This window comes from Channa argus, chromosome 5 (assembly GCF_033026475.1).
Source record: "Channa argus isolate prfri chromosome 5, Channa argus male v1.0, whole genome shotgun sequence".
NCBI lineage: Eukaryota > Metazoa > Chordata > Actinopteri > Anabantiformes > Channidae > Channa > Channa argus.
The window spans coordinates 8,726,402-8,754,209 of record NC_090201.1 but is presented as its reverse complement, the minus strand read 5'-3'; the positions used below and the strand labels follow the sequence as shown (position 1 = coordinate 8,754,209).

Here is a 27,808-nt window from a genome sequence, read left to right as displayed (position 1 = left end):
GCATGGGCTGTCGTGCTACCCTTAGCTTCTTTCTAAAAACATGCACAGCTGGCATGTGATGATACATATTATAAGACAAGCTCAAATAAATCTTCACATTTTAAGAGATCTACATGCACCTGGTGTCTAAAGGCTAAACTCAATGTACAGAGTCACATACAAGTATAAATTGTGCGAATATCTTCAAACTTATTATCAGTAAACAATATGAAAATTAAAACGACAACAATTTCTCTGCCTTGTGTATTTAGCTGTGGCTTCAATAATATCTCATGTGGTGCCTCATCAATCTGGATAACATCAGGATCAAAATTACCTCCAGACGTAATCCCTGCTTGCATTCTCAGGTCACCAGGAGTGACCATTCTGCTCTTCACTGTTTTTGTCTCATTTTCCCATATTTGTTTCCTGGGGATGAAAAGCACAACATAGCTCCCTGGCATCATCTTCCGCCTGTCATTAAGTAGGGATGCACCTTCCCTGCTGTCGGTTTTCTATCACATGAAAAATCGTTCACTAAAAAGGGCAGAAAGGATGCGCGATAAGGAGCAAGACAGGATAGAGAATAGAGGACAATGAAAAAGGGCACAGATAAAACACAAATCAAAGTAAGCAGTGAGAGGAGGCGAGGAGGAACATTTTTAAGACTGTCCTACCCAAGCTTTGATGTTGCGAAAGGAATGAACCTCTTTGCACTACTTTTCTTCAAAGGCTTTATTTCTACACACACACACTTTTCTTTTTGGTCTGAGATAATAATGTCAGGCTCTTCATCCTTTTGTTTGCCCAAATGATGGGAGCTCTGTCTTATAAAGACTCTTAGGATACACAACCTACCTACTGTACCACCCGAAACACCTTGCTGTGACACTCCCAGACAATGTTTTTATTGGTTAGGTTGACTTTCATCTCCAAATTCAATCCCCAAAGGATTCGAATAGTCGTCACAACCAGAAGCACACACTTTTTTTATTTGTTGAATATATTATTTTATTTTAACATCATCATCATCATCATCATCATCATCATCATCATAGTTTAATTTTAATTTTCCCTTCATTCATTTAAAATGATCACCTCTGAAATGTACACATACTGCAAACTGTCAAAAATATACAAACAAATGCAGGCTTGTGCTATAGTCTGGTCAAATGTCTAAAAAACAGTGGCACTGGGGAGAAAGAGAGAGAGAAAGAGATCGAGAGAGAGACAGAGAGAGCGAGAGAGAGACCGAGAGAGAGAGAGAGAAAGAGAAAGAGACATTAAAACCGGAAAAGACATGCACAGCATCATTGTAAGCACCGGTCACACTGATCCAGGTGCGTGGTACTTCCATGGGATCTCCTTGTGAAAAAGTACATACATTTCTTTATCTGACAGTGCGGCACAAAATGCCCCGCAACATATCAAATAAAAAAACAAAACTAAACAAAAAACTTTGCTCGTTAATGGAACTGTTAGGCACATCATTGTTTTTTATGGTTTTACATTTTCTGGAAAAGTTTGTGTTACTGTAAATGCAGAACCCAAAAAAGAAGAAGAAAAAAAAAAAACAAGGAAAAAGGAAAATAAAACATACAATAAAAAAGAAAGAAAATACAGCTTTCAAAAGTAATTTTGGAATCACTGTCCGGTTTGTAACTCAACAATGTTACATAAAATGTGTGTGTGTGTTGTCAGGTTTATGTGTGTGTACGCATCTGGTTTATATCTATAGAACCAAATGGTAATGAGTTGTAGTTGTAGGTGTTTTGTTGGTTGCTGCTGTAACTGGCTGGCAGTCGTCCAATCAGATGCTCAGATCTTTCGGGTTGTCCTTGTAGGTTTTCTTGGGTTCAGGGTATGTGGGCTTGGATAAAAGCCTAGAGTCGGTCTCTTGGCGCCTGGTGTAGTACTCTCTGACCTGTGCTGCAATGAAATTGTCATCATCCTCTTCGTCCTCCGAGTCATCCCCTCTGGAGCTCCTGATTGGGGAGATGTCTCGTCCAAGGCTGCGGGCTCGGTACTGCGGCGCAGGGGAACTATCTCGACGGGTGTAGCGCCCATCCCTCTCCATTCTCTCAACCGAACGCCCCCTAAGCAGCGAGCTGTACCGCTTGTAGGCTGAATCTGACTCAGGGGTTGGCACTCTGAGGAGGGTGGTCTCTCTGAAGGCATCTCTCTGACCCCGGAATGCCACATCCCTTAGCAGGCTGTCCCCCTTGAATGCACTCTCCGTGGAGGAGGCTCTCATCAACAGGCTGTCCTCCCCATACAGGTGATTCTCCCTGCCCACTGGCTCAAGCATGGCCTCCCTGTTCAGGCGATCTAGTGCTGGGGGCTCATGGAGAACACTGTCTTCGAAAGGGAGGCTGAGTTCAGGAGTCTTGGATGGCTCCTTCAATACCGCCTCATTCCTGTTTGGCCTATTGTTTGTGTAGCTTTGTCTCACTGGGGAGGTGTTGCGGTAAGGCTCTGAGGAGTGAGCATGACGTCTGACGGGGGAGTGATGCGGAGATCGATGGGGGGACCTGCGGCGACGAGGAGAGCGATGTCGGTGGTGAGAGGAGTGATGACCGTGTCGTCTGTCAGGGGAGCGGCCATAGCGGCGTCCCCTGTGATGGCCATCCAGGTTGTTTTCTGCACTGCGTGACCTATTGTTCCTCTTTTCAGGAGAATGGTGGCGGCTGCGGTGGTGCCCACTGGAATGGTGGTGATGGCCGTCATCCCTCTTCGACGCGTCCTTTCCTGTGGATCTTTTCCCCTTGTTTTTCGATGGGCTGGTTTTCTTGTGGGGGTTGCGGTGATGGGTATTGTGATGGCGGTGCTTGCCGGTGCCGGTAGAATTCTGACCCGGCTCCTTCTTGCTCCGGGATGGTTGGTGGGGTTCTGGTGGGTAGCTTGACTCCAATGGCACGTTGACTGAAGGCAGGGCGCTCACTTCCGCAGCGTTTTGTAACCCTGAGGCTGGGTTTGCTGCGCTGCCGTCGTTGAGGCTGCCGTCTGTAACACAGTGTGACATACAGAGAAGGGCGGGAGGATCAAACATGCATCTAGACTCTAAAAGCTCCAGTCTGCTGTAACATTAACCATGCTGACTTACTGAAGCATGAAGCTGAGAACATTTCCAATGAAAGCCATTCTGGTGTTAATGCTAGCAAAGATGGCTAGTCGTTAGATGGCAGAGCAGCAGCCGAATGGTAAAACATTATTGTAGCTTAAACATGAGAATAGAAGGAAGTGTGGCACAGTAGTGAAGCAGCCATTGCTTGAAGAGACTTGTTACCCACAACAAACCTGTTCCCAAGTCTGAAACAGAATGAGACTTGGCTGGTCGGGTGGCCGGACTGGAGGCCGGTTCCAGTCGGTGCCAATGTGTTGCATGTCGATGATGCGGCTTGACTGATTAGCCATGCTCGTTCATGCGCTGTCAAGATGCCTTAGACACTTGGTGAACATTTAAAGCAAATTAAATGCTCGCAGTGATATCCCAAAACTATTTCTGCATTACAGCAACAGCGTGTGACATTTAGACGGCATTTTACTAGGTCAAAAATTAAATGTTGGGACCATTCTCCTAAGTTAATCGTATTGTTCACAGTCACCTAACAGAGCATATTTTCTCAACTTCATTTTGGTTGCTTGCCAGGCTCCAACCTGGATCAGCTTGTTTGCCTGTGTCATAGATCTCTGTGGTTGTCTAAAAACATCAACCAGACATATGACTCCACTGGTCAACATCTTTGTAACAAATGTGGCTCCACATGATCCAAATAGTCATTCAGTTTTACTGCAGCTGGTAAGTTGGATATCTGCAAGATCTCTGGTGGAATGATGATGATTATTTATATCCGTCTGGACAACATTTATGTTGACCACATGTGTTGGAGACTCATGGAGCGCCGTGTCTGGCTGATGTTTTTTAATAGTTGTTTGGACAATACCAGAGCTATGTGGCGGAAGTACAAGCTAATGCAGGCTGTAGGCCGACAACTAACCAAACAGCAGAAAAGATTGATTGTTGGCTTTAGTGCGTGTATGGTGATCGTGGAGAATACATCCGAGTTGGAAAAGAGGTATCCTATCAGGGTCGTTGCCCTTTTTAGTCTAACCAAGTCATCTACATAAGCATAACATAGCCTCCCTTTTGCTTTAATATCAGATTTCTAACATTAAACATACCTCAGTTCTAGTTAATACATCTTAGGCAAAGAGTATAAAATGCACAGCTACAACTAGAGTAGATAACTACCTGAAAGAAAACCGATTGTTCTTTGTTGCTCTAGTGGTGTACAGCTCTAAATCCATTAAGTGTGAAGAGGTTTAATGCAACGGGTGCAGACTTCTACACAAAGTATCCTCAAGATCAGCTACGGCAACGACGACACTGGCAATGCAATTTGGGTGAATGGAGTTGTTTGCATGGAGTTGAGCATGGGCACGGGTGAGTTGAGGTCACACGACACACATCAGGATGGACAGAGAGAGCGAGAGAAAGACAGGAAGTGGGTGGGAGAGCCAGAAGACAGGGGAGGACAGCTACAAACCGTGGTCTGATTTTGGAGGACAGAGGCCTCCCCCATCTTGTCATTTCTCAGACATGCAGTGAGATGGGGAGCGACCATCCCTGAAGGAAGACAAGAGTCCAGCACAACACGGGAAAAAGGGAAGATACACAAAAACAGAAAGAGAAAAGCACAGTAGTTTAGATCGCTTGGAACCATCTTGAAGGAAGAGAAGGAAAATAAATGTGTTGATTTTTCAATGAAAAACAAGTGTTTATTTGATCATTGAGTCATTCAGAATAAAGAGACAGTCCAGGAAATTCCCCAAACCCTTCAGTGGAAACCATCAATTACAGCAGAAAGTACTGGATACAAGCCCGCACACACATACACACACATCTCAAGATGTGGACACAGAAGCAGCTGAAACCCAAACCCAAAAGAAATAAAAGACAGTGAGACTTACACACCCAACACAATAGCGTATGAAGCAGTTTTACATTGCTGACAGAAATCAAAAGAAATACTGTCTAAGGTTGTGCCAACTAAAAAAAGTACAAACTATGATCCAAAAATATACAAGTTCACATGATGTCATATTGGTGCGGGTTGAGACAGCACATTCTTAGTGCAAAAAAAATGAAAAATAAAAAATACACATGAACTTTTCAAGACAGGCAAATGTTATCTGCACTTAAAAAGTAACAAAAAGAAAAGAAACATATGATGACTCGTGACTATTAATCAAAACCAGTCAGTACAATTAGAAAAAGAAAGATTCCATAAATATTATGGAAAATAGACAGTAGAAGAAGAAGAAAAAAAAACTAATTTACACTTGTGACAAGTTCATGCAGCAATAGAATTTTATCCATTAAAATGTGACTTCAATTCATGGTTCTGTACACAGAACAAAAATACTTGTAAAAATGCCTATATTCTTTTAATCCCTGTACAAAATGCCTATCTAACTGGAGCGCCTCTTTCTTTTTGAAGAGGGAAGGGTGGAGTTCTATCGTCACAGCTTTTCAATGTCAACAGTGGGTGCAAATAAATCCATGGAATAGTGAGTAATGTCAAGCACAATATAGTGAGATCGTTCTCTTTGAAATGGCGAAAAACAGCATCAGACTGCCTTTTCTCTTCTAAACAGGTCTCAAATAAAACCCAGCAGAAGTTCAGTAGCTTACATTCACCTTCAATAAATATCATAAATATGTCTGTGTCACGTCCAAACCAAAGCTATGAGATGTCCCGTTTTAATCACAGGATTCAATGGATCAAGTTTCCTCTTTCTCTCAATGCTAAATTAGTATTTATTGAGGAATTGGAGCCATCTGTATTACTTCTTACCCACAGGAAACACTACTCTGGCCATTCAAACAGTTGCTATTTCGCAGTAACACTGAAACCAGATCTGCCACCTTTCTTTAAAGTCCCAGCAGCTTTTGCTCAGTGGTCAGAAGGTGAAAAGTGACAGTGGGATGACAGAGAAACTGAAAGCAGTTGACAGCAGGACGGAGTAACAGCACCCACAGGAGCAACCTCCACCCCTGCTCCACCCCACCAACGAAATCCCAGAGCCTAGGAGTGACCTCCACCAGAAAGAGACTCAAGACCAACCAACCCCTCTTCCCCTCCCTGGTGAGTTTGTCCCAGGGATGGGTGAAGGGTGCTAGAAGATTTATTTAGTTCTTTCCCCTCTTTCCTCTTCAACCCACCACCGTCCACTGAGCGCCCCCTGGCTCAGGGTGTGAAGATGGGGGAGAAGGGAATGTTTTCGTAGATTGACCCACCATATTCAGGTACTGAGCCATCACCCCTCTTGAGCACCAGATGGGCGCGTCGGCCTCCACTCTTGATGAGCTCGATGGCCCGTGCGTGCTTCATGCCCTTAGTGCTCTCGCCATTGATCTCCAAGATTTCATCGCCGACCTAAGAAGAGAAGGAATGGAGGAGAAGAATGGGAGGAGAGGTAAATGAGAGGAAAAGGGGAAAGACAGCAGAGGAATACAGAATGAAGAAAAGTGACAAGTGGGGAGGAAAGTACATAAGTGGAAAGTTGGGTGGTACGAAGGTTGAAAGAGACATGATGACAGAGGACGGGTAGAAAAGAGAGGACAGATTGACGAGAAGTTACATTTCAAATCTTCCAAACTCCAAAACAGCAACTTCTTTTTCTCCTAAATCAACAGCTTCGAGAGTGCAAATTCCTCTGCAAAGCAGCAACTGTGACGCTGAGAGAGGAAAGCAGGAGTGAGAAGAAACACTTTTTGCTTCCTGATTCTTTGCCTCCACGCCTCAAGTTATCTGTCAGTGCTGCCTGTGCCAGGGGAATTCCTCACTGGTAGACTATGGATCTCTCACTGACACCTCTCTCTGCCTCACAGAACTCCTACTATTCATATCGCTCTTAATAAGGTGCACAAACACATGTACAAATGTGCTAATACATGCACACCCACACTCCTACACACTAACTGCAGCATATTAATATGTAACAAAAGCTACTCGATAGCACTAATGCATATATCATGTTTCTCAGATGCAAACACAAATGAGAATTAATTAATCCCAGACTATGTGATCAGTCCAAGAACCCTGGGGGAGTGGTCTGTACAAGGGGATTTTAATTAAACTGTAGATATTCTGGAATGGGCTCCGCTGGACGGCAGTGTTTGTGCCTCGTGTTTTGATACTGCAGCCACATACTAAGCCTGAAGAAAACCACCGCTTGTAGTAAGTGGGAGATATAATATGCACAAGAAACTGTTAGATAGATATTGTTTAGATGGAAATGAAGGTTATGAGGCCATATAATCAACCCTATAAGTTGATCCAAACGGTCAGCTAGCTTAAGTGTGCGCTGCAGTGAAAGAAATAATCATATTGCAATCAGTACACAACAATGTTTGAAACTATAATATGTGTCAAACATGCATTGTTACAAAACTCAAAAAAAGTTTTATTTTATGAGCACAAGATAAGTTGACAATTTGGAGGTATGAACATCTCTCTCATAGTGGTGCTTGTTTGTCCGCTCGTTATTGTTGTTTACATGGCAGGGAAAAGACCAAAATACACTAAAATGAACTAATTTATTTCTTCCTTTTAGAAAATAATTATTGCTATCACGTTACATATAACCTTTATTTAATAAAGTAAGTCCCATTGAGATTAACCATTAATTTTTCAGGGCCCACAGTTTACGTAAATGCAAGTTAACGGCATCTTTCAGCAGGATTTTTAAACTCCACAGCCCGTTTGAAAATTAGCCGTCCCACGCTAAAATAACCACCAGGGTATATTTTCTCAGAACTATTTTTATTACCATCTGAGTATAGTATTAAACGTGTTTGATGATTTGTGGTATGAGAAGGTTTGGTGTCCATACCCTCATCTTTCCATTGCGTACAGCGGCTCCGTCCTCGGCTAGCCTCAGAACATACAGGTCCATGTTGTATTCGCTGCCTCCTCGCAGGCTAAAGCCAAAGCCTTTGTTGTCTCGCTCCAGGTCCACAGAGTAGAACTCAGCATCCTGATTGGGATGAACACCCCCCCACACACACACAGAAAGAAACATTTGCATCAAGGTCACTTTTGTGATTCAGATTTGAAGTGTGCGTGTCCTTTGATGTGGGCTTCTATTTCAGGAACATGCGACAAACGCCACCTTCAGGAAAGTCACACCTATTTAATAGGTGTGCCAGACTGTGTGTATACACACATTCGTATGCTCGGGCACAAGCATGCTGAATTATGGATGCCTTAGGCTCTTGGTGGACAAAGAAAGGGGGCACAGACAGGGAGAGAGAGAGGGGCCGGGCACTGCAAGGACAGGCAGACAGCCAGCAGCTCCTTTCTTCACGCCCTCCTAATCTTCTCTGCTAAAGGATCAATGCTATCTGTGAGAGCCATCTCAACACTGCCAGATTAATTCAGCAGTGAACACAGTGGTCTGAGGGGTTACTCTGAAAGCAAACAGCCTTTCCTTAATGCACTGACTCAGACAACACTGGCAGGTACCCATAAAGAGACAAATAAATAAAAGTGCACCTAGTTTGTCCTTGGGAAGGTGGGTGGGTGGATTGGTTGATGTTGTAAGGGACAGAGGATACATGGGTCTGTACATGCTAGAACAGCTGGATGGAGGCATGAAAAGACAAATGCTGATGGGAAGTTGAGGTGATGGAGTGTAAATTACTGTGGTGTTTCAGGGAGACATGACATGGATGGACAGATGGAGGGATGAAGTGACAGGTGGATGGATGACTGAAATGTCCCGTCTTACCTGAGTTGAAACTTGTGTTGGGGGCTGAGGAGGAGGACCTTGTGGAGGTTTAAATTCAAACGATTCCTGTTTTGGTTTGGTGTTATTCCTGAAACAGAAAGATAAATCCCAGTGTGAAATAATAGTGATATTTATTTAAAGCAGGAAATGACAATGAATCTGCATAATTTTCAACACCTCGTCCTACAAGACTTAACATTCTACAGCCTTTTAAAAAGGTTTCTACATCTTACATGCAAAGCACCTAGTTTCACTGTTTGCTCCTCACCTGGCCTCAGGTGCAGCCTGTTGCTGTGGAGTGTGTGTAGTTGTTATAGTGGCGATCTTCTCTGCGTTTGTCAACAAGGATGCATTTGATGACTCTGAGGAGGGTGGAGAAATAGGGTATGACATTTCTATATTGTTTTTCTTCCTTTTTGTGCATTGTCCACATGAATGAAAAAAACATTCAGCAAATTAGACCAATTATATTTGCAAAAAAGGAAACAAAAAAAAAGAACAAAACAAACAAAATTAAATTAAAAACAGAGAGAGAAAAGTGAAAATGATTTCAAGAACTCATTTGGCCAATTATTGCTTTTTATTTCAGCGAGTCCAATGCATTTTTCACACTATGCAAAGATCTTTTTTGCCTCAAGCAATCATACGTCTTCTTTCTACTTGTGTTTATTTAATTGGCACTTTCTTTTCCATTTCAACTTTCAATTCAATTTGCTGGCACATGCATAAAAATAGAAGTTTATGATATAATTAAATCTATATTTCACAAGTGGAACATTTTCATTTTTCTGTGTGAACCCAGGTGTAGATTCAGCAGATGTCGGCTACAAACATCAGCTGACCTAGAGAGACCACCACCTGCTCCACCACTAGCTTCGGGGTCTCCTCCACTACTATGAGTCTTGATACTAAGAAAATACAGCAGTGCGCCAGCTGTGATTTCGTCAAGGCAGTTGTCCAATTGTTCTTCTTTCCTAAAAAAAATGTACATTTCACTTCAGACTGAACTCGTCCTACTGTGAGTTGTCAAACAGAAAAACATAAGCACCGACAGGGCCTAGGAACATATTGTAGGAGCCCGGGGTCTTTTATCTTTGATAAAATCCTTTTGTTAACATATTGTGTTATCAATGAATCACGCTGGGCTGTAACGACAAAAACAGAGCATCATTACACTGCTCTTGCCACATACTTGTCTTACACAACTCCCCTACTCGCTATTCCTCTCACGGTCAGTTCCCCTCTTATCTATACCTATCCTCCACCTGTCCCTTTGGAACTGGTTGGCTTTACTCTTTGACTGCCCGTTGCTCAAAGTACTGTGCAAAGTTAGCCATTCACGATGCAACATTGGTGGGGCACGCTCTATTTTGGACTGTGAATGGGAGAACCTTGTACTACATACACCAAAAAAATAGAAGGTTTTCCCTGCACGTGTGTGATCAATTGTTCCACTCAGTCCAACGCCTCAGGTCAGTGCTGAAAACAATAGATAAGACTTTCTGGCGTTGGTGTTAAACTCACATATTTTTGGGTGTTCATTTCTCACTTTCGCAGCCTAACATTTGTCCCCGTAAATGCTATTCACCCCTCCATCTGTTCATTTACATAACCCACTTTTTCCATTCTGCTGCATCCATTCATTTAATCTCTCCTCTAAGTCACCTCTGTCTAAAAAATTAATAGAATAAGCTCTGTTTCTTTCAGTTTTTATGCTGTGCTTGTGACCCACTGCTTCTTTTTTTCATCTCGCTTAAAAACCTTCGTAGTGGAGAAAGAACTGAGCTGTTTCTGTAATTTGTGTCTGGCTCTGGCTTATATGCCCTACTGCTCTAAATGGGCTGAGTTAGGAAGGAGAGCAGGCAGAAACAAAATGAGAATTGAAGAGTGAGAAAGAGAATCAGTAGAAAAAAGAAAAAGAGATGAAAAAAAGAATTGAGGAAGGTCTACTCAGCACAATATAGCCCAGGCTGTAGAAGGAAACAAAAAAGGCACATTGCATCACCTTAGGAACATCTATCTCCCGTCTTCCACAACAGAAAGCAATGAGGTGTGATTGGTTTGTGACTATGTTGCAGAGACAGAAGCTCTGGTAAAAGGCATGAGATGTTTGTGCATGCATTACTGTGCACCAACAGGAAAAGTGCCTGTTCTCCTTGTGGTAATAGAATCGTTGAGCAGCAGTCAGTACTAATGTCCATCTGTGTCCCACACAGCGAGATGAGCTTAAAGGAAACGAGATGAACCTGTCTTCACCTTGGAAGAACAACTAGCAATGGTATTTATTCATGTCAGAGAGTTAAGGACTGGATTCATCCACACATAAATTTGCATGCTCAGCCATGTGTAAACAGAGGCACAGAGAAGAGTGAGTCAGAGACACAGTCTTTTCCTGTCACTCCTGCTGTCTCTGTGTCAGGCAATGTCTGTTTGTTTGACAAATGCGCATAAACACAAACCAGAACTTTGCAATAAAGCATATCCGGTTATTTCTCCACGACGCCTTTGCTCTTGTGTCTTCTTGGCAGAGCAATTTTGGCTCACTGTTCTCATCAGACGCTCCTAAGGAAAAAAAACTTTTCATCCATAAGAAGCGAACTGGAAAGCAACGAGCGGCGGACAAATAGCTCCAATTTCTACCAGTGTGCAGGTTGACAGGCCTTCCTTGGGCGCACACACACTTAATTAAACGGTATTTGTGAAGCCTGCCAGAGTGATCTGTCAGCAGAAAGTAGCGAGAGCTCTCAGCTGCACAGCACAACATACAATCTGAACAAACTTTTCCTTAAAACCACTTTGAAAGAAAAGACACACCCACATACACAGAAGGACGTCTGAAGCTTGCTCTCCATCTTTCTCTCTCTTAGACACACATGTACAAACACACACAGAGGCACCTTTTGCCGTATTTTCAAAGTGCAGCCTTGCTGAATGGAGAAATGCAAGAGAAATGTTCCCAAATATTCCCCAAAGAAGCAGATGTGTTAACATTGTGTCCCAGTCACAGTGAAAGTGAGTAAAGAAACTGCAAGCTTTATGTAACACTACACCCATACAGTACATAAGCACTGAGGAAGGTGCTTACTAGCCCTGCTATCTAACTATATGAAGAAATAATTGGTAACTACTGAACTGTTGGGACTCCTATTAATGTGTCATTGAGCAAAGCTTGGGAATAAAGAAAAAGTGAATTATATGTGATGACATAACCCGGAAGGCGGAGTATAAACCTTTACTCACCATCTCCAGGAATGATGCGCAGTGTGACGGTGTTCCCAGCCTCCTTAATTAGGTTGACAATGTCAGAATGGGACTTGTTAGTGATGGAGCATCCATTAACAGCCAGAATGCGATCGCCAACTTTCAGCTTCCCACAGCGGTCTGCTGGGCTCCCCTCAATGATGCGGCCTATTTTGTGGGGCATGGCCACACATGCATTGCCAGCTATGATTACCATTGACATGTTGGGTTATGCAATTTAGGGTGTTGGTTTGAGAATGTGGTTGGGGTGTTGTTTTATTGTGTTCGGAGAGAGAAGCAGAACAGAAGGGAAAGGGGGAAAGGAGAAGAGAAAGAGCATCAGAAGGTTAGAGGTTGATTCACTGACAGCCAGCAGCCAAGCCAAAGTCACTGAGAAGAGCTTGTCGAAAATACGGCGGAATAAAATGCAAGCGTAGGCAAAGAAGATGGGTAAATTTTAAATGTGCTCCGCAATGGAATAAGAGAATCTGTCATACTGTACTTGTCAGTACTTTTTCTGTAAATTGGTTTTTAAAATTAATGATTGGAGAAACTGAGCTCAACTCCATTCCCAGTGTGTTCATCCTACTCCACCCTGTCTGTCTCATCTGCCTCTTCTACTTAAAACTACTCCAGCCCCGCATTCCTAAAATGGGTATCATTATTATATTTGCGTGAGTCTCCCTGCAGCAAAAAGCTAATAATGAAAAAGAAAAAGAAAAAAAAAAACTGCGTTGTGTTGTCTGCATCTTAAACACCCGCACCTGCAGAAAGTTGAAGATGACAAACATACATCAGAGCTGACATCTCACCAACTACCCCAGAGCTCTCTCTCTGTTTCTCTCTCAGTCTGCAGTCTGACATCAGTCATTGCAGAGAACAGGAGTGTGCAATCACAGCTTTCTTTCTCCGTCTTACTTTTCATTACTATTCATTTATCCCTCCCAGTGCCTGCCACTGTTTTATTTCACTACAACCTTGCCTAACCTGGACCTCTTTCTTTTTTAACTTAATCCAGCCAGCCTAAGCAGTCAAGGTTGTGCTTAAAGTGAATTAATTAGAGGGAAAAAATACAAGGTAGTGTCGCGCTGTTAAACTAGTATTTCTCCAAATATTAAAAGTATGGGTGGACTAGTTTCTGATTCCATATAAAAAAAAAAAAAGACTTTTTGAGAAACAACATTTCAGTTTCAAACTTTGATGTCAGCCACTGGGTTTTAAATAGATCAAACCCTCAATCAATCATAGATAAACCACCTTACAACTCTGTCCTGTGAAAAATAAGACTTTGTAAGCCAACCTGAAAAACTGAGCATTTTCAAGCCTTTTCAATCCACCCACACAGAGAAATAGGAGCACAGAGAATAGTGGAATACTATAGCAGGGGAGGCAAAAAAGCGTGGAATTAGGGCAAAGAGCACACTGCACAGAAAATACTCATTTTAAAAAGCAAAGCAGATTGAAACTACCAGCTGAGTGAAATTTACACAAGGTGATTCTGAGTCAGTGCTTTGATTCCACACCATCAAATAAATACAAATTATCCAAGCTGATCATTTCCCCTATTTATCCGCCGTGCAGCACTCATTCTCATTAAGTTGTCATTAGGCTTTTAGTGCCAACCTGCTTGGCAGCAGGCATTTAAGTTCAGCCGAATAGTCCAAGTGCCTTATGTAAGTCCCACTTTGCTTGTGATCAATTATGAAAGGCTTGTGTTAAAGCAGCTGCAGGCGAAGAAAGGGTTTCAGTGTCTTGGTTTGACAGGCTCGGACAAAAAAAATGAGAAAGAAGAACCACTTCTTTAAAGAGTGTTGGTATTAATCTGGTGGGACTGTAAATAGCCAGAATCTGTGCTGGTTGTCAGGCTATTTTAGGGTTCAGCAGTTTCATGGATGATGTAAAACAGCCCATAAAGACGATAGGAAGATAAAAGGCTCCAGTGATGAGGAAAATCAACAGAGTGTGGAACTGATTCTTGTAATATTTGAATGTGCAATCAACAACAATGTGCCTAAAGATGTTTGGTAGGTTTCAGAGCGGCATCTCTCACCGAATGTGGTTCCAGTTTCCGGTCGCGACACAGATGAGACGATGACAAAACCAAACCCTTCGTTCTCGCCACGGCGGATCTCTACGTCATAGGGCTGCAAGGCAGAAGAGGAGCCAGTGGAGGTGGAGTTGGGGGGCTGAGAAGAGGTGGTGGCAGCTGCAGCAGGGACTACAGCATTACCACTGCCCCCTGTCCCTCCGCCTCCACCCCCGCTGCCAATGCCAGAGGTGGAGCCGCTGCCGGAGCTCACTGTGTTGAGGGAGTTCTGGCTGCCCTGCGGGGTGCGCTTCCCTATCTCCTCTGTCAGGCTTGGTGCCTGGGTGCTGCTGTGGTGGGAGGATGCTGGAGATGGAGGCACATCTCCCTCCGCTTTAACTAGAGATGGAAAAGGAGGATTAAATGAGAAAGGCACAGATTTGCAACACAGAGATGCAGAAGAAAGGAGAAACATTTAAGAAACATTTATGAAAGGAATAAAGAGGAATAATCTGTTGACAGGCAGGTGAGACAAGACAAACGCAGCATACAACACCAAAAGATCAGGAGGAGAAGGAACACAAACAGATAAAAATTAGGGCAGACAGTGTTACATAAGTTTATAAGATAATGGAATAGAAAAAGCAGAAGGAAAGAAAACCGTACATAATAGGACAATACAAAATTGAAGCAAATCTGTCAGGATTTAACAGCAAACATAAATGTTACATCATCTGCACAATCTGAAAGTAACAAAGATTGGAAATAAACAGACATTTTTCTCTTTCAGCACAGCTAGTTTGTGTTGATATGATAAGACAGCTTGGGTAGAAGGGCCTCTCAAACAAACAAACAAACAAACAATCTTTTCTTTGATCTGTTTTGAACAAAAGATGAACCAAAGTCACGGCCCGCCTGTGTATCTGGACATTTCATTCCACATTTCATTTCCTGTACAGCTGCTTGAGGAAGGCGCCTTATATTCTGGACGCTCCGAGCCAGACAGGCAAGAAGCAATGGACTAATGTCTGGCTGCTGTCGTCAGGCTGAAGGCTGACCACCCTCTCCATCATATTTATGGGTCTTTCTTTATCGCTTGCTGCAGAGGAGAGTAGCGCCTGAGCTGAGCAGCGTGAAGGAAGTGATGGGGTGGATGCGTTTGCTCGCAGTAGTGGGTGAGCATTTCCTTGTGTTACATACATAGACTATTACAGAGGAGGGAGCGGAGGGCAACCCCTTGCACACAGTAAGCGGCTCCCCAGACTTGTGATGGAAGTGCAATGAAAATAACAGGGCTCCTTGACAGTGTGAAGCCCAGAGGGCCTTACAGTTACTAAACATTGTTAGACTGTCCCAGCACAGGGTGTAATGACATAATGGATTCAGTTCCTAATAAGGAAACTCGATTTGGTTTACAAAATAAATTCATGATCCAATAAAAAGCACAATGACATCAAACATTATTACAGGTGTGCTCAGAGATGTTACCGGCAGTTACAAAGATAAACTCATTGTGTGAATATGCGTATTAAAGGCTCAGTTATGGGTCCATTTCCTTCTAATGATGCTGTGTTAAGTGTATCTTTTATTGCAGAAAGATGCTACTGCTGCAGCTTTGCATTAAAAGCATCCAGTGCTGAAAGGTAGAGTTGCTTTTATGGTAAAGAAGCCAGACACACGTGTCACAGTTGTTAGCTCTTAATGATACTCTTCCAGAAAGGAGTCTACAAAACAAGGTGATCAGCTCCCAACACTGTAGAAATTATTGGAATAAGGAGAAGCAGCTATTACATGAAGAGCAGGGTTACAGGGTGCACAACTTCAACTACTCAGCAAAGTAACCCATTTGTAACCCATATCTATATCAAAGCACTGAGTTTGCAAACTGATACAGCAGATTTGCTCTTTCCTTGTATTTCTTCTGTTGCTTAACACGTTTACTGCCTCCAGAATTGTGGGTCTTGTGGGATTAAATAACAAGTCCTGGTAGCATGATTACTATGGGTCTTAGATTAATACTGTAAGATTGAACAAGCTTTTGAAATTGAGCCAATAGAAATATCTTGGGGAGCTTTCAAACACATTGTTCATTTACTCTGATTCAAATCAGTGGACTGGTTTGTAAACTTGGTCTGTATTTTTTTTCCACACATTAAAAATCCAAGTGAACCAAAATGCATCCTGAGAGGTCCCAGGCAGCCACAGGAGAATTGTCTTGGTTGGTTAAACAGATCTGGGATCACAAAATTAAAAAGAGTAAGTAGATCTCATTTAGCACAGGAGTAAACTCCTATGTGATTAAAAATCGCTACTAAAAATCGATGCAGTTAGCATTTGTTCATAATGTGGTGATTATCTTGGTAATATTTCAAAATATGAAAGATCATTTCGACCGGATCATGTTCTCGGGACAAACAAACTGCTCCACAGACCACATCAAGTAAAGGATCTCGGTGGGGCCGATTTGGTCTGCACTCAGGTGCGATTGCCATGTTCTGACCTGCGCAAGTGAACCACACCAAGGCGTATTAGAACTAGAGTGCCATTCAACTGGACAAGGGAGGTGGGTTCGAAAACGCTTCATTATGGAGGCAACTGACATGAACTCTTCTGGACCTGGGGATCTAATAGGCTAGACTGTTCCCTCATCCCTATTCCATTTGCTGCTTACCGGCATAGCTGGTTTTGCGTCGCACAGTGAGGTTGACGTGGCCTTGCTTGGCCGCCTGCTGCATCAGTTGCACTACCAATTGGTGCGACTTGCCCACCACTGCTGTCCCGTCCACGCATATCAGTTCATCACCGGACCGCAGGCGTCCGTCCTCATCCGCAGCACCATACTTCACTATGTGGCCAATGTAGATCTATAACAACCGCACACAGAGGGATGAGACTTGTTTGAATAAGGAATGGGTACAGGCTGCCAACAGCTAGAATATGGGCTGAACACTTTTTAGGGAATATACATGACTGGTGTTCAGCTAATGCATTTCCTTAATCAAAGAATAGTACTATATATACATATATAAATAGCAGAAAAAAATCATTACAGACGTTCAACAGTACCAGTAAGTTGCTAAGTTGGCATGGGCGTATAAAAAGGCCGTGTAGACCAGTGAATAACCATAATGAATAGAAAGAATAAAAGTAGCTTGTTCCTTTTTTACTTACATAGCCAAATCAAATAGAATAGCTGTTGTAGAAATCCCTGACTTGTCTCAGTCCAACACAAGCTCAGAAGTACACTCAGAATCAAGATTGTTGCTTAGATTATTGATGTTGATGATTATAGCATTTTAGTAAGTACATTTTGTATACTAAAATCTAATGTTTTTAAAAGTTCATCCATCCATCCATCCGCTATCTGCACCACTTCTTGAAAGTCAAACTGAACTTAAACTGAAGATTCAGCAATGACAGACAGAAAAAGTTGGGAGAGAAATTCACCGGCTCTCCTGGCTCGTTGCCTCCGAGGATCCTAAAGCCGAACCCGGTGTCCTTTCTCCAAAGGAAGATGTCCTGCTCCTGGAAGTCTGGAACTGAAAAAAATCAACAAACGACCAATACATTAACATTTCTGCATTAATACTGTCAGGAAGCCTGAGGGACTTTCTGAGCCTGCACCACTACAAGGATTTAACATTTGCATGCCATTAAAAATTCTGTTTAACTCCTTCAACATTTCAAGCTCGAACTTTATCATAAAGAGGATTGCAGAACACAGTATGGCCACAATGGATGCCCCCAGTTTTCTCAGTGAAACAAGCCACCCTCATGCGTTTATCAACATGCAAATAATCGTCCTCTCAGTTGTTCTAAGCTTTATCACTGAGATACCACGTAGCACAAACGATCTGTCTGGAGGCTCAAGGATGACAACAAACAACCAATCCGTCAAAAGTTAAAATGGTCCTTCTATTTTGGGTGAAGAGCTTAGGTATAGAAATGAAATAAAACTACCAAAAGACTATTAAATAAAACAACAGACCACCCACATTGGTCCTATAATTAGAAATGATCAAGCTCCACTCAGATGTCTAAAATAGTCCAGTTTTCTTTTATTCTTTTTCTTTTATTATTGCATTTTCAGTGCTGTTATCCTCACATTACTATTGAGAACACACACATTACTATTCAAATGGACTACAATATTTCTTTTATAAAGTGATGTGTGACATGCTCAATGTATTTTTGCCTACATTTAGGAGCACTTCCCTTCTGACAAAGGTGCTAATATATGTAAGAAAAAGGTATATTTTATTGAGCAGAGAGCCTGAGGATGGCTAGCTCACAGTCCACCTCAATCTAAAAGAGAAAGGAGCAGTGGTGTGTGTGTGTGTGTGTGTGTGTACTAGTCACTAGAAAGGTGCTGTTCTATAAAAGTAGCATTGCACTGCAGCGACTAACAGCTCATGGTTCATGTAGCAGTGGAGATGAGTCGCGCCTCCTGGGGGTTACTGGAAGCTAGGGGACAGATGGAGCAGGTCTGCATAAGTGTGGTCCCATCTAGGTGTACACACCGGAATCCTTTAAGTATGTGTATATTTATTCACATATGCATGATAGTGCATGCATTTGTATCGTTTCAGCTGTGTTGAATGGGCTGACAAACGTGCCCCTCTGAACAAAGTCCCGGGGAGGTTTCTATTTGCAGCAGCACTGCCACTGTTGCCAAGACCACTAAAGCCACTACGAGGTGGCAGGGCAGCAGAAGGCAACGGCAGCCTGCTTCCAATCTGTTCCTTCAGTCAACAGCTAGAATCTCTGGAGTTCAGCTATCTCATCCAATCTATTGCAATGTAACTGTGGATCAGCTGGGATAGGAAGAGTCAAAGGCTAACTGTCACAATGTGCACCTGCACTTGGGAGGGTCAACTGCACAGTTACACACTTCTCCTGTGATTAATATATCCATAAGTGATCCCCACAGCGAGGCAACTGGGCGTGACTGGATCAATATTTTACGAAGATGGATGGACCTGTGCAGAGCTACTGTACGAGTGAGGACTGCAAATAGTGAGCATGGATGGTTCAAAGAGTAAGGAAATTAAACTGAGAACATGTTAAAACCAGAAAATAAAATAAATGAAAGTACAAGCAATTTTACCATATTCTGTGTTCTTGACTTTTTCACAGCGGGTTAATGCTCTGCAAGTGTTTTTAGTGGATTTTTTTTTTCAGAAAATGTAAATGATTCACCACATGGTGAATTTAAAGACCTTGATCTCAGCAGAACTTTTTATTACAGCAAATGTTGCATAGACAAATGTCTCTGGCGTAGCCAATGCCTGAGCCCTATAGGGTGCATGCTGCAGGATTTTAGGCCGAGAGCTCAATGCAGCATGAGGAAGTGAAGGATTTACACCTACTGTTACAGATCTGTGTGTTCCTCATTACTTTTCTGTACCTCAGAATTCCTTGAGCTCCAAATGAATGACCTTTCTCTAAACATAATTTTTTTCTCATGCCTCATTGACACGTTTCTGTAACCTTTGCATTTGTTTGTGCTGCTTTTGTTACTGATCAAAATAATTTAAGCAATTTAGAAAACTATTTGAACCTCTTCTACCATAGGACAGGTATGTATGTCCACTTTTGTCTTGGTTTCTTCCCCTCTCTACATCTGTCCTGTATTTCCTTTTCAAATCAAACACTATTGTTCTTACACCATTTCATGCATCTACAGTACTGGTCCACGCTCAGCCCTTCTATTTACATTTTTCTTTATAATAAACATCTAAATAATAAAGATCCTTGAAAACTGTCAGCATCCAATCACTTTCCCAGATAAGGTTTTTCAACACTTGTAGACATGTGTGTGTTTCCCTGTTTTTTTTACTTGACAGTAGATCTGAGGGTTATTCTTTTTAATTAGAGTTATCACCTTGCTTTGACAGGGCTAGACAAAGACAAGGGGGCATGCAATCCACTCACATCCCCTCCAATATAGCTGCTAATTATACACCCATGTGTCTCTTTAGGAAAGTCTACAGTAAATGTGTGTCAATGGTGCCATTGTCAACAATCGGACCAAAGTATTACCGGACAGCTTTCTAAGGACTGGACTAAGAACATTTAACAGACTTCTGTTGTTGGATGGAAACTCAAAGATACCACTGCAGCTTTGCAGGACTTAGTTTAATAAAACAACTCGACCTTCTGGGAAATGTGCTGCGTCACCTCCGTGCTGAGAGTTAGATGCTTTCCTTTGAGACGAAGCTGATCGCCTATGTGCTTTACCTGTACAGCATACTTAGCACACACATAATCAAGTAACATTAATCATCTCAAGAAAACAAGTAACCCATTTCCCAAAAACACTGACCTACTCTTTTAATTAACATTTAATTACACATTTACACTCTTCAATGCACGTTCCATCCCTGGTTGTATGTTAACTGATTTAACTTTAGACTATTTTCATGCTTGCAGCCTTACATCCAGAGAAGTGTGAACAGTATCAACTTAAAGCTACAAAGTGCAATTTAAGCTAGTGCTGGCTCAGGGCTCAAAATTCACTCTGCTCTGCCCAACTCTCCCTGCTCTGCTATGATCATCTACTGTCTGGTGTGCTCCACCAAGCTCTGTTTTGCTCTTCAGGTAAAAGTCATTATTTACTAGGAATAAATAGGAACACTGCAAAACTTCCTAATCAAGCAGATTTCTTTGAAACTCTTTTATGTCTGCATTGCTGGCAGTGTTATTCAGTGTCTAACATCACAGGAGAGTTTGACAGCACCTCTCCACAATAAGATATGTTTTGGAACGTATTTCTATTGTATTTTAGGCCTTGTGGCTAAATGCGTAGAACACTGGGTTTGGATGCAGAAGGCCACAGGATCGGATCCCACCCCACAAGGTGTGGCCCTGTCCTGCCACCAAGGGCCACCTTGGTGGAGGTGCCAGCCTCGAGCCGGTATAAAATGCGAGGGTTGCGGCAGGAAAAACTCAACAATGTGTGGAAAATGTTGCGGTGTGGCGACCCCTGAAGGGACAAGCTGAAAGTTGCCGATCTATTCTGTTCTGTCTATTGGGTTGTATTGTGGGCCTGCCGTATAAGACTGCAACAGTTTCAGCTACAGTAGGCTTACCTAACAAACTAGCAACTGAGTGTATTATTTAGAATAATCTAAATAACAAGCACCTAAAGCACCTCCCTTACCAAAGACTGGACACATGCATAAGAAAAGATGAGGTCATTATTAGTATCCAACATGTTCCTCTTAAAAACCCAACACCACATAAAGGCCCTGCACCGAGTCAGTAGCTACTACATACAATTGCCACCAAAACACCAAATATACTTACGCCTACTTTCATACATGCTCCTGGACTGGGCCCAGATCTTAAAGGGGTCTGGTTTTCTCTGAATGGTCCCGTCTGCCAGGGAGTCCTGGGGCAGGCCTGGCAGGGGTTGTGAGGGGGGCGGGGGAGGGGCGCTCTCACTGAGAGAGGATGCCAAGGACGGGTGCACAGGTGAGTCCGTGTGGGTGCTCCGGTGGCTGGAAACGCTATGCTGGGAGCTGTTCTGACTGTCCTTCCTGGACAACTGCTGTTGGAGAAGCAGAAACATGTCATTGAAATAGCTAAAATCAACCGTGGAGAAGCATGGCTCGACAAAAAGATGAGACACAAAAAAAAACAAGATGGCTTTGGTTGGTGAGAGGAGAAACAGAGCAATGAAGATGTGATGCAAAAGATTTTTAGATTTGATTGAAAAAATATTTTTGCTCCTTTGGGTAGCAGATTCATTGCTACCTTGCTACCTTTTCAAAACAAATAATAATAAAAGGGTTTTAGGCAGATTTATTTTAGCAAACAAAGGGTGGAAAAAAACACCTCAATGCTTTCATTTGATTAAGTCATTCAGCTGTGGAAGGGGGAAAAGAAAAAGGTGGCTCAACTTACAAGCGCACATTGCATATTCCTTTTGTTTAACAGAGTGGAATGTATTAACAAGGACCTCCATCCCGTGCTGCATATGGAGAAATATTCACAGTGAATAAGCACTCGTGGGGTTTGAAACGTAGGGTGGATTATACGGGTGAAGCCAGAAATGTAAAACTCATAAACTGCCACTGGCCCGTCAATAACATGGGCACTTAAGCACCTGCTCATGGATTCGAGGGACTGGTACCCGAGCAGGGTAAAACACATGCAATCTTGAGCTCCATTTCCAGCAAGTACAAGAAAAAATTATTTCTGTTATAGTATCTCTCTTTACAGTCACAACTTGTCAATTAGTCTGCAAAATGTGCAGCGCTGCAGATATTGCAAAAAAAAAAAAAAAGAAAAATAAAAGAAAGAAAGAACCCACTGATTCGAAGGCGTGAGAAAGAAAGGCACATATCTTAAGACAGTAAGAGAAAATGACAGCACGTCACATGACCCTCTAGTACTTTGAATGTGGTGGACAAAAATACACTGAGGTTCGGAAGGAGGCAAGTGTCTCATCTGTTCTCAAATATCAAAGTGTTTGGCCTTCAAAGTGCAGCCATGTCTTCAATAAATTCACATTCATTACTTTCTGAATCAACCTCCTACACCTCTGCAATCCATGTTTATATTCATCATCCTTGTCAGACATAAAAGAAGCCTGATGCTTTAGCAAATATTAAATCAGAGCTGTGGCTCCTGCTGGAACACTTACTCCACCAGTGTAACCCCACTGGCTTGTGTGGTCAAGTGTAAAAAAAAAAAAAACCTACATATATTAATAGACTCAAGTAATTATACAATTTTACCGCCCTCGTTTGTTATTAAATTCAGTAGACGGGGCTGACGCTTCCTCCTCACCACAAAGTGATTTTTTTGGTCACTTTCATTCCATCAAACAACAACAGTGCCCCCAGTAAACCAATGTGGCAGCATCTTCTCCTGATTCTCTTTCAGTTTGATGCACACCAGGTCCAAATCCTATTCCCCTTTCAAATGAAAACAAATCTCTTGTTCTTGATGGATCTATTAGATTTGACCTTCTGCAGTCACTGTGTTCTCCTCCTGTGCTCCGGGACTGGTCTAATACATTGATTTCTCCTTCTTTAATAACTTATTAGGGAGACTGAAGATGGGAGGGAGAGAGGGAGGAAAGAGAGGGGGCTGGGGCAATGAAAACAAATCCCCGCTGCTTCCTCAGCTCGGTCCTGCTTTGCCACCAAGAGGCCAGACTCACAGGTCCACTGCCTTTATACATCAGCATTAGCAGTCAACTTCCATTTGTTGTGTTGCACACAGGCTAATATAAACATAAATGACAGCACTGACACACCGTTGTCATTCTTCATTTATCAATGTTAGTTTTTCATCCCTTATTATTTACTATAAGAATACTGCACCATCACCATTATTATCTACCCAGCACCAACAGACCACACCTCATTCCGAAGAACTTTTATCACATACCATCCTAGAATAATCTCTGTATGGGGGAGCCAGATCAAAATCATCCTGCAAAACAAAATTGACAAACACATGTTCAGTCAGAAACAGTCAACATGGTCCCTTCATTAAGCAGCAGATATCACAGGATGAGGCCGTCTCTTAGCTGTGATCATATATTCAACTCTCACACTGCAAGCTTAGTATCCAGCACGATGCGATCATCAGCGGGTTAGCAACTCAGCTCACGCGGTGCATCAAAGCCCCTCGTCCCAGACCCCGCCAGAGAGGAGGAGGAGGAGGAGGGGGGGAGCTGATGTGAAGCTACAGGAATCCACCCCCACACACAGAATTCGGACAAACAGACCCACAACCCTCAGCACAAGTTACATCTTACAGGGAAGGAGGGGGTAGAAATGAGGTAAGACAGGAGAGGCAGTGAGAGTGAGCTAAATATCCCTCAGACAGATGTAGACGGAGGACACAAGAGTGATGGAAGGAGGAACAGAAATAAAAGGAAAACTACTTACCAGTTTGGGGCTCTTCTTAGCAGGTGCCACCCCTGTGAAGCCAGACAAAGAAAGAAAAAAGAAAAAAGGAGAAGGTTACTAATCACATCATAGTGTGTAGTCCACCTTTATGAGAAGGGGGGGGGGGGGGGGGAAGGAAAACAAAACTGACAAAGCGGACTCCAAAACAATGTCACAACTGTGCTCATCTAGCCCTCGTTTCCCTTTCCTTCCTTTCCCCCTTATTCTTTGGTTTTCTTTGCTCGTCGATCTGTGGCTGGCGTTTTGAGAAGCAAGGGAGGGTGTGGGGTGGGGTGGGGAGCAGGCAGTGCGCTCTATCTGCATCACTGCCGCGGCCAGTGCTTGGCTTGAGTGGCGCAGCGGAAGAGTCGGGCCAGCCCCAAGGGCTAACTCAGCGCTCAGTAGACCCTGGCTATTCGCACGCACATGTGTGAGCGTGTGTTTGGGGGAGGAAAGTGAGAGTCAAGAGGAAAGGACAGAATCCTGGAGAGCAAACTAAGCCGGAGAATAAAGAGGAGTAGAAAGGAGAAAAGGGAGCTGTGCTCGAGTTCCTGGCCGTAGCATTACCCATGGAGAAGGAGTCCAAGATACTGAACATTAAATTATAGGCAACCGTCAGTTCCCCTCTTACTGAGACCATCTTCCTGTGTCCGCTGAGCGCCACGCTCCTCTGTCAACGGCTCCAGCATCTATAGGCAGTTGGCGCGTCCTCCCTGGCTCTCCCTTTCCTGCTGCCTTTTCCTTTTTTCCCCCCCAATCACTCTCTCTCTCTCTCTCTCTCTCTCACTCACACACACACACACCTCACGGCACACTATCCTCCCTCCCATTTCTTCCATCATCAGCCTCCCTCTCTCTGTCTCTCTCTCTGCTCCATCTCGATATCCCTCCCACCCCCACATGCTGATAAACATCCACAGCTGCAAACACACACACACACACACACACACACACACACACACACACGACAGCTCTGTACAGCGCTCTCTCTACAAATCAAAGTGTGTTTAAGGTGTGATAGACAGATTCCTGCATGAGTGAACAGTGACCAGAAATATCATTATCACAGCCAGAGGCATAAAGAAAGTGACGGATGACTAAAATTGTAATCCAGTGTGAATCTAACCAGGGAAATTTGCTCTTTAAGCACATCACTGTCCTCCTTCTCTCCCTCCCTCCCTCGGCTCTGCATGAAATGCACAGTTGTATGAAGTTATATAAATCAGAACAAAGACATGAAACAAAGAGCAAAGGCACCTTTGTACAATTACCCGTGCAATATTTATAATTCAGATTGGCGCTTGAACCACACACACACACACACACACACACACACACACACACACACACACACACACACACACACACACACACACACACACACACACACACACACACACACACACACACACACACACACACACACACACACACACACACACACACACACACACACACACACACACACACGCTCCACACACACACACACACTTCTGACATACCATGGAAGTGTAGAACATATGTAAAGCGTGATTGAAGCTAAATGTTGTCTGATCTAAGAAAATGGGCCACTATTATGTGTCAGTACTCTGAGGAAGCAGAAGGATAAAATCTTCTTTATCTGTCAGACATCTGGTTTCTTTCACCACTGACGGCTCCAACTGTGCTGCGTCGACAGCTTTTTCTTCTCTCCTTCCTCTCCTCTCCCTCCTCATTGCGCTCACCTTTTCACGTTTTTTTTCGAACAGTGGGAAATCATTCATTCGCAGATGCTTGCTGTCCATTCTCTCTGATCTAAGCATGCTGTCAGTCAAAGGGTCAGGTTGTTGTTTGATTATCCTTATCTGTCCACAACAACTGATCTGCTGCTGCTTGTCCGTCAATGTCTCGGTACGCTCGCTCTCCTTGCTTTTCAGCCTGATACTCTGATACACTAAACAGACACACCCATGCAGGAAATAAAGCAACATAGGTAGTTTGGAGTCTCCTGCCCATATAGTATATTTATATTTGGGAGTGAGTGTATGTTTCACTCTTATCAGCAGTGACCCTTTTATTATTGAAAATCCCAAACATGACAACAAATAGAAATTTAAAATTGTTAACTTGCACTGGGCATCATTCTTATTTTTTGATTATTAATCTTTATGGAGTAATTAAAACAATAACTGCACTTAAGACACATACATACAGAGAAACCACTGCTGTAAAAAGCTCAAAATCACATTGGTAGGCACACACAGCTCTTTATAGTGTGTGTGTGTGCACGCCTTTGTATGCACAATTGAAGCCCCCAGATCAAAACATATTGTGGATGTTTGGGCCAACATCCAGTCCTAATTACATAAAAGTGGGAGGAAAGAGCCATTTTGGACAGGTGGGCAATCTTGCCTGGCCTGCACACTGACAGCCTGAGTGAGAGCAAGTCCTCAGTGTCTAAAGCTTTTAAATAATGGGCATCAACAACTGTGTACCCCCCAGATTATTTATTTTGGCTTTCGAAATCGTAAAATTTGCAGCAGAAAACGCATTCATACCAGTGAACAATGAAGGATGACTCAACCTACGGCACAATAAATTTCTATGAGTTTTTTCATAATTAATGACACATCAACAAGGTGTTATGAATTCCAATTAAGTCAAAATAATAAAGTATCCAGTATATTTGCAGTGAAATTGATGTAGCTTGAGATTATACTGGCCATCTTCTTTCACAGAATTTCAGGAACTTGTTTTTCTCTGTAACTGTCAGTCAACACAAGTTCTTGAAATTCAGTGAAACAAGATAACGGGAAATAAGGTGTGGTGGAATAAATGCAAACAAGCATTTTAAAGCAGTGATGCGCATTGAAGAAAAATTCAGCGAAAATATCTGCCGAAGGACATACAGTTTGGAATAAATGTTCTGCTGAACCTGGAATAGGTTGACAAGAAGCACGGTACCCTCTGCTAAACACGTTGTACGGTCTCCTTCAGCAGGAATTGTTGCACCAACCTGGCAGCACAGCAGCCACTAAACGGTAGCAATTACTAAGCAGATTATGTTGTATGTCCACAGTGCGTGTGTGTATGTGCATGGGATGGTAGATCTCAGCTAGGAGTGATGGCTTCCAACAGGCAGGTCCATCTGTCACCGTGGCAACAGTGCCTGGTGACCGTGGGGAACTGACAGACGGTCTCCAAGCAACAGTTGTTGTGATGAGCTGCTCTCCACAGTACAGTGAAGGAGTAAAGGCTTCACATCAGCTGTGTACATCCTGGATGTGACAGCCTTGCAGAGTACAGCTGTAGCTGCTGTGAAATTAAAAGGGGAGCACCACAATGGGACTAAATACATAACAAAGATGACCAGGAAGAACATGCCAGTAAAAAGTTTTAAATAATTTGATGCAATATGGCAGCTTTTTTTCAACTGGTTTGTTAGCTAAGACTGTGTATTGTGCCATTCATGGCTTTAAAAAGCAAGGTTGACATCCCCCAGCTCCTAGAAATGCGAATTTCTCACCGGAGGAGACCCGAGCACAGATTATCTGCAGAGCATTGTCATGGAAACAAAAGATGTGCAATGGTGGAGATTTATGACCCACCCAATAGCTAGGGAGGAGTGAAGACATCGGAGATCAAGGGGGGGTGAGGGAGAGAGAGAGTCTCACCTTGTCCCTGTGCAACAAGCAGTGATTCACCAGCTCAAACCTCCAGCTGTCCAAAAATGAGCTGAGGTGAATTGCGGGCACCCAGTGGGCAAGCTGCTCCCCCCTCATTGTTTTTTAGGACTGAGACGCTGTTCATTATAGTGCCATTGGAATGTTCAGTCAGCAGAATTTTTAATGGGAAGTGGGCAAAAATATGACGCTTCTTG

The 27,808-nt window shown here is 43.0% G+C and overlaps 1 protein-coding gene across 14 annotated transcripts in view; it reads right to left on the bottom strand.

The window, feature by feature from the left end:
• Nucleotides 1-1,196: 1,196 nt before the first annotated feature.
• The window catches only part of magi1b (membrane associated guanylate kinase, WW and PDZ domain containing 1b), a 135,277-nt gene continuing 108,665 nt past the window's right edge, over nt 1,197-27,808 (bottom strand). For 4 of the 14 annotated variants that reach the window (XM_067503494.1, XM_067503498.1, XM_067503497.1 and 1 more), the window contains 12 exons: nt 23,950-23,981; nt 23,444-23,488; nt 21,350-21,593; nt 17,489-17,580; nt 16,713-16,905; nt 14,066-14,440; nt 12,016-12,219; nt 9,044-9,137; nt 8,776-8,863; nt 7,879-8,022; nt 6,281-6,419; nt 1,197-2,982 (listed from right to left, as the gene is read on the bottom strand). In XM_067503494.1, coding sequence (XP_067359595.1) covers nt 1,790-2,982; nt 6,281-6,419; nt 7,879-8,022; nt 8,776-8,863; nt 9,044-9,137; nt 12,016-12,219; nt 14,066-14,440; nt 16,713-16,905; nt 17,489-17,580; nt 21,350-21,593; nt 23,444-23,488; nt 23,950-23,981 — 2,843 coding nt within the window. In that variant the 3' untranslated portion in view covers nt 1,197-1,789. Of the gene's footprint in view, nt 2,983-4,526; nt 4,607-4,732; nt 6,420-7,878; nt 8,023-8,775; nt 8,864-9,043; nt 9,138-12,015; nt 12,220-14,065; nt 14,441-16,712; nt 16,906-17,488; nt 17,581-21,349; nt 21,594-23,443; nt 23,489-23,949; nt 23,982-27,808 lie in introns of those variants that run through there. The other 10 variants (XM_067503505.1, XM_067503496.1, XM_067503495.1 and 7 more) reach the window with 10 other exon arrangements.